The following is a 7,468-nucleotide window of genomic DNA, read 5'->3' on the forward strand; positions in this document are numbered from 1 at the left end:
GTAATGTTAGCATGTTAGGTTTTTAATTGGGAAAGGAAAGCATATTTAATTCCGAATCTAAAAAAATTGAGATTCCTTTTCTAATTTTTTCTGTTCTTATCTAAAAAAATGGAGGTTATTTTTTACATTATTAACAGCACACCTATATACTCTGGTATTGTACATCAATCCTGCCCGTCTTCTTTTTACAAAAACATAATTAATAAGTCTGGTTTAGTTAAATTGTTAAATAGTACCTACAAAATTACAGAATTCTATCATAGTGAATAAAACTTTAAGAAACTTTAAGAAAAGGATGAGACAGAAACTGATGCCAGTCATAACACATTATATGCATGCTTGTTGTCAGAAGGGAAAGTCAGCAACATTTAAGGAAGGGTTGAGGGTATTAAGTAGAAACGTTCAAGATATGTTGAAGAATAATTGGTGAGCAGCCAGTGCCCCCCCCCCCTTTCCCCTCTCCTCCCCTTCTCCTCTTTAAATACACTCGGTCCTCAACAGTGATCGATATGATGTAATTGTCATTTTGCTGAAGCTGGTTCAAAAGTCTAATGGCCATCCCCCTAGGGATGCCCTATCCCTCAAAGCCGTGGGGGAAGGATTGTATAGCATGCAATTTGTTCTCTCGTTTCCGAAAACATTGAAATATGTTAAAAAAAATAGAATTTTGAGCACATAAAACGAAATAAAAACGAAAAAACTCCTGCTCCCCTTAAAAAAAACCTAATCCTTTAGCCCTGTGCACTTTTAACCTTAGCGAGTTTCCGAAAACATTGAAAAATGTTTAAAAAAAATACAATTTTGACCACAAAACAGAATTAAAAACAAAAAAAAAACTCCTGCTTCCCTTAAAAAATCCCTAATCCTTTAGCCCTATGCACTTTTAACCTTAGCGAGTTTCCGAAAACATTGAAAAATGTTTAAAAAAAATACAATTTTGACCACAAAACAGAATTAAAAACAAAAAAAAAAACTCCTGCTTCCCTTAAAAAATCCCTAATCCTTTAGCCCTATGCACTTTTAACCTTAGCGATTTTCGAAAACATTGAAAAATGTTTAAAAAATACAATTTTGACCACAAAACACAATTAAAAACAAAAAAAAAACTCCTGCTTCCCTTAAAAAATCCCTAATCCTTTAGCCCTATGCACTTTTAACCTTAGCATGTTTCCGAAAACATTGAAAAATGTTTAAAAAAAATACAATTTTGACCACAAAACAGAATTAAAAACAAAAAAAAACTCCTGCTTCCCTTAAAAAATCCCTAATCCTTTAGCCCTATGCACTTTTAACCTTAGCGACTTTCCGAAAACATTGAAAAATGTTTAAAAAAATACAATTTTGACCACAAACAGAATTAAAAACAAAAAAAACTCTGTTTTAAAAAATCCTAATCCTTTAGCCCTATGCACTTTTAACCTTAGCGACTTTCCGAAAACATTGAAAAATGTTTAAAAAAATACAATTTTGACCACAAAACAGAATTAAAAACAAAAAAAAACTCCTGCTTCCCTTAAAAAATCCCTAATCCTTTAGCCCTATGCACTTTTAACCTTAGCGAGTTTCCGAAAACATTGAAAAATGTTTAAAAAAAATACAATTTTGACCACAAAACAGAATTAAAAACAAAAAAAATCCTGCTTCCCTTAAAAAATCACCTAATCCTTTAGCCCATGTGCACTTTTAACCTTAGCGAGTTTCCGAAAACATTTAAATATGTTGAAAAATATAGAATTTTCACCATAAAACAGAATAAAAACAAAAAAAAAACTTCTGCTTCCCTTAAAAAATCACGTAATCCTTTAACCCTGTGCACTTTTAACCTAAGCGAGTTTCCGAAAACATTGAAATGCGTAAAAAAAATAGAATTTTGAGCACATAAAACGAAATAAAAACGAAAAAACTCCTGCTCTCCTTAAAAAATCACCTAATCCTTTAGCCCTGTGCACTTTTAACCTTAGCGAGTTTCCGAAAACATTGAAAAATGTTTAAAAAAAATACAATTTTGACCACAAAAACATAATTAAAAACAAAAAAAAAACTCCGGCTTCCCTTAAAAATCCCTAATCCTTTAGCCCTATGCATTTTTAACCTTAGCGAGTTTCCGAAAACATTGAAAAAAAATAGAATTTTGAGCACATAAAACTGGAATAAAAACAAAAAACTCCTGCTTCCCTTAAAAAATCACCTAATCCTTTATTTCTGTGCACCTTTAACCTTAGCGAGTTTCCCAAAACATTGAAATATGTTAAAAAAAATAGAATTTTTAGCACATAAAACGGAATAAAAACGAAAAAACTCATGCTTCTCTTAAAAAATCACCTAATTCTTTAGCCCTGTACAATTTTAACCTTAGCGAGTTTCCGAAAACATTGAAAAATATTTTAAAAAAATAGAATTTTGAGCATAAAAACGGAATAAAAACAAAAAAAACTCCTGTTTCCCTTAAAAAGTCAACTAATCCTTTAGCCCCGTAAACCCCGGGAACCAAACACCCACGAAAATCTAAAAAACCTAGGTTTGAAAACCCAAACAGTTAATTAATTATTCTAATTCATGATTTCAGGCACGTCAAAATCATTTAATATTAAAGTTAACTTCTCAATTAAGAAACTCCAGGAAACAAACACCCACGAAAATCTAAAAAACCTAGGTCTGATTTCTATGTTTGAGATGAATAAAGCTCTTTAGCAATTGACATGTAAAAATATGTCACGAGATGAAACCGAATTAGCATGTATATTTGGACTAATGAGATGCGAGTCTCTTCTAGGTTTGAGAAAATTACGTCTAAATCACCGGCAGTTTCTTGTTTACATGTGATATCTATCTAATATTCCAATTTAATGAAAATCGTTACTTGTCATTCGTGAAGATAAATATTCTGAGGTCTTAATAATAAAAATAGTTTTTATTAAATATAAACCAGGGCGTCTTGGGTATGTGTTAATATATTCAGTTTCTTTAGTATGAAATCTAGTTTCAATTTTGAATTTTATACAGTTTGAATATCCATTCTATCGATATAACTTCAAGGATGTATGGTGTTTTCGATTGCGAATACATTGGCTTGAAGAAATCGGCATGTGGAGTGATTTTTGAATGTGCGTTTCTACTGTTGACTACAGATCATCAAGAAGTCTCTTGTTACCACTGGTATATAAACTACAATATGTATGAGTATAATGAGGACAGGTTGCGCAATAAACTATACGTTATAAACAAAATAGGTTTATATAATAGAATGATTCTTCCATCCTATAACAAAGGGAAAGATTTATCCTACTTACAAGAGGAAGTTAGAGAGAGATGCTGTTTTTTGGCGTAACAGCCCTGTACACAAAAGGGAATGTGCCCATTGATAAACTTTTAATCGACAAATGCAAATCAGATATACCAATATTCAACTTGGAAGATTTTAATTGTGAGGTATTTCCGAGTAAAATACACAACCCAGAGGACGAGTTTCGATTTTTTAGCAAATGGGTACCAATAGATATTCCTTCTTGGAATATGTGTGTGAGATTTCCTAGGAAGAAGAAGAACAAAAAAATCCGTGATATAGATTGGAATGACACTGAGTGGATGACAAACAATGATGAATTTTTACAATAGTCATCACACCCATGACTACCCAACGGTCTTTTTAAAGACCACCAATTCTATAAACACTTCGTAACCATGGTAATATGAATCTTTTAGTTTCAATATTTGAAGCTAGCTTCAGCAGAGGCTTAAGATAGTAGCGGACACCCTACCGTAGGGACTCATTTGAACGACAATTAAAAGTTCTAGTGCCCTGTTTAAGTGACCAAAAAAAACTGAAGGGGGCAACTATGCACCATTCAATGATCAATTTTTCCCAAAGTTACACGATCCAAATTTTTAGAAAGCCATTTTGTTCAGCATAGTCGACATATCTAATAACTATGTCATTAAGGATGACTTAATCTCCACAGTCTCCAGGGGAAGGGCTGCAAGTTATGAACTTTGCCCATTGTTTACACATAGTTTTCGTTATTGGGAAGTATACAGATGTTTTCAGGGATGACTTTTTCTGATGGGGGAGGGGTCGGGGGAGGAATTTACGTGGGAACATCTTTCCATGGAGGGATTTTGTATGGAAGAAGGGGATTGTCCATGAAGGAAAATCTCCACTCTTTACGCTAAAGCTCTTTAGAACTTTCAAAAGAGATATCTAAAGTTTTGAAAGTTCTCTGTTGAAAGTTCTTTAGTACTATCAAAAGAGAGTAAGGAGCGACCCAGCTCAATAGTAACCAAAACTGTAAAAAACGGAAATTTGATACCAAAAGATACAGCAAAAGAATTAGATTTGTGTGTTGATTTCAAATTTATAAGTTGCACCAAGTTTAGTTATACCCGTCAAAAGTTAGGCGCCTGAGAAAATTTGCCATATTTTCGAAAAAAGTAGAAAATACCCTCTAAAAGTCCTAAAACTTTAATAAAAAATCACACTATCAGATTCAGCATATCAGAGAACCCTACTGTAGAAGTTTTAAGTTTCTATCTGCAAAAATGTAGAATTTTGTGTTTTTTTTGCCAGAAGAAAGATCACTGATGCGTGTTTATTTTATTTTTTTCCCAGGGGTGATCGTATCGAACCAGTAGTCAAATGTGAGAGGATACTCACTGTCTTTGAAAAGGTGTATACGTCTCGTAGAAATGTTTACCTATAGGACAGGTAGAAATGTCTTCCTATAGGACCGGTAGAAATGTCTTCCTATAGGACCGGTAGAAATGTCTTCCTATAGGATCGGTACAAATGTCTTCCTATAGGACCATTAGAAATGTCTTCCTATAGGACCGGTAGAAATGTCTTCCTATAGGACCGGTAGAAATGTTTTCCTATAGGACCGGTAGAAATGTATTCCTAAAGGACCGGTAGAAATGTCTTCCTATAGAACCGGTAGAAATGTAGACCGAGAGGACCGGTAGATGTGTCTGCCTATAGGACCGGTAGAAATGTCTTCCTATAGGACCGGTAGAAATGTGTACCTATAGGACCGGTAGAGATATCTTTCTATAGTATCGGTAGAAATATCTGCCTATAGGACGGGTAGAAATGTTTAACTATAGAACGGGTAGAAATGTCTTCCTATAGAACCGGTAGAAATATCTTCCTATAGGACCGGTAGAAATGTCTTCCTACAGGACCGGTAGAAATATCTTCCTATAGGACCGGTAGAAATGTCTTCCTATAGGACCGGTAGAATTGTCTTCCTATAGGACCGGTAGAAATGTCTTTCTATAGGACCGGTAGAAATATCTTCCTATAGGACCGGTAGAAATGTCTTCCTATAGGACCGGTAGAAATGTCGTCCAATAGGACTGGTAGAAATTTCTTTCTAAAGGACTGGTAGAAATATTTACCTATAGGACCGGTAGAAATGTCTTCCTATAGGGCCGGTAGAAATGTCTTCCTATAGGACCGGTAGAAATGTCTTCCTATAGGGCCGGTAGAAATGTCTTCCTATAGGACCGGTAGAAATGTCTTCCTATAGGGCCGGTAGAAATGTCTTCCTATAGGACCGGTAGAAATATCTTCCTATAGACGTTAGACCCTATTTTAAATTGACAATACTGTTCAAACATCACTTGTTTAATATACAGACCACATCGGAGAGGTAAAGCTAGGTCAACTCACAATGTCATTCTATCGTCGTTAGCCATTTTCATAGACTGATGTTGTTTCAAATTTATAACAAATTACCTGAGTTAACAACCCCTTCAGGGTTACCTTAACTGTTAATCAGTTTAATCCTTTTTTTCTCCACCTTCATACAATCCAATTACTAATTAGAATCATTCACACTCCTATTATTCAAAACATTAATTAATATCGTTCATAGTGTCCAATTTGCGAATTTCTTATCCCTTTTTGCAAAAATGTCAATCAAAACAATTCCAAAATACGCAATTTGACAATCTCTAGTTTTCGATTAAAAAAAAAACAAAAAAACAAAAAAAGTAAAGTGTAATACTCACTCTCTTTGAAAAACCAAACCAGACTATACCCACCAAACTAGACTATACCCATCAAACCAGACTATACCCACCAAACCAGAGTATACCCACCAAACCAGATTATACCCAACAAACCAGATTATACCCACCAAACCAGACTATAACCACCAAACCAGACTATACCCACCAGAAACCTGTCTGGTTGGCCTTGGTAAGTCAATAACCCAAATAGCACAGGATGGACCAGAAGTATAATGCCGTGTGAGGGAGTTCTGAATCTCTTTGAAAAGGTGTATACTTCCCGGCGAATAACATGGAGATTGCTATATGTCTCCGTAAAGTATAACATAGATTACTACTACGGCCATTGACTATTAAAACAAATCCAGTCATTTGGCCATCTTTATGGTATTCTAAACACTTTCCTGAGATTTCTAGTTAAATTTTATCTTAAAGAAAGGGTTGGTGGAGGGGATGGCTCTACCCCCCCCCCCAAAGAAAAAAAAACAAACAAAACAACAAAAACTCATAGATATTGTGTTCGCCTATAGTGTTAACAGCCACAATAACTTCAGTAATAAAGGAAGTATTTTAGCAGTAGCAGAAAAATAATTACACCGATTCTTATTTTCTCTCATAAGGAAAATACTATAAGGAAAATTTGAATTAGGACACATTATATTATTAGCATTGAATAGTTTTGTCATTTTTTTTCAGACCCTGAAAACGCTTTCGGATAACTTTAGTGGTTCAGGTCTTGAAGTAGTAGCTATCAATGTGATGCCCAAAACTCTTACAGTCTTAGAAGGAATTCAGCCGAAGAAGATGAACATAACCATCAGCTAATATCTCTGTACAAAACCTTGTTAATAAATTTATTTTTAGTTTTTTTTTTATTGAACTGTAAGTCAAAACTTTTAGAGAATCTTGTTACGATAAAAAATTGAAGTTTGTCACGTAAGAAATTTATCATAGTAATTTGATACTACAGGGGTGCCCCTATCCCCATGTAAGAGCAAAAGTACCTATTTTCTATAATTTCACATAGTCACCGTCACCCAATGTTGCGTGATTCTGTAAGCTCAGCCAGAGTTGACCCAGCTTTAAATGGGTACCTGGAGAAATCTGGGGAAGGTAAACAGGAAGGGTGTGCGAAAGCACAGGATGGTTGGCCCCCAACCCCCCATTGAACTTCCTGGCTGAAGGGCCAAGAAACGGAGATCAGCACCACCGGTAGGGACTGTAAAGTCCAATGCCGTATATTTGCCTCTTTTTTTACCTTCGCCCAATTTCTTACTCTTTTTTGTTTGAGTGTAAACTTTTATTGTTGTGTTTGCTCATTTTCAGTTGTTCTGGTGCCTACTTATGGTCATCAGGTGACGAATCCTTGTGAATTACCTCTACTGCACCAAGACATAAATCAAGGTAGCAGCAACGAGTGAGACAAGGATGGCTGTCAGAGTACATTCCCTAACATAATTTT

At 34.8% G+C, this 7,468-nt stretch overlaps 1 protein-coding gene across 2 annotated transcripts in view; it reads left to right on the forward strand.

Annotated features, from left to right (window-relative positions):
• LOC148947346 (sodium-independent sulfate anion transporter-like) overlaps positions 1–6,868 on the forward strand; it is a 161,657-nt gene extending 154,789 nt beyond the window's left edge. For both annotated transcript variants that reach the window (XM_089095217.1, XM_089095218.1), the window contains exon 10: positions 6,703–6,868. In XM_089095217.1, coding sequence (XP_088951343.1) covers positions 6,703–6,831 — 129 coding nt within the window. In that variant the 3' untranslated portion in view covers positions 6,832–6,868. The remainder of the gene's footprint in view (positions 1–6,702) is intronic.
• The last annotated feature ends 600 nt before the right edge of the window (positions 6,869–7,468 follow it).

This window comes from Artemia sp. Qi Xiang Cuo, chromosome 10, assembly GCF_049724085.1.
Source record: "Artemia sp. Qi Xiang Cuo chromosome 10, ASM4972408v1, whole genome shotgun sequence".
NCBI lineage: Eukaryota > Metazoa > Arthropoda > Branchiopoda > Anostraca > Artemiidae > Artemia > Artemia sp. Qi Xiang Cuo.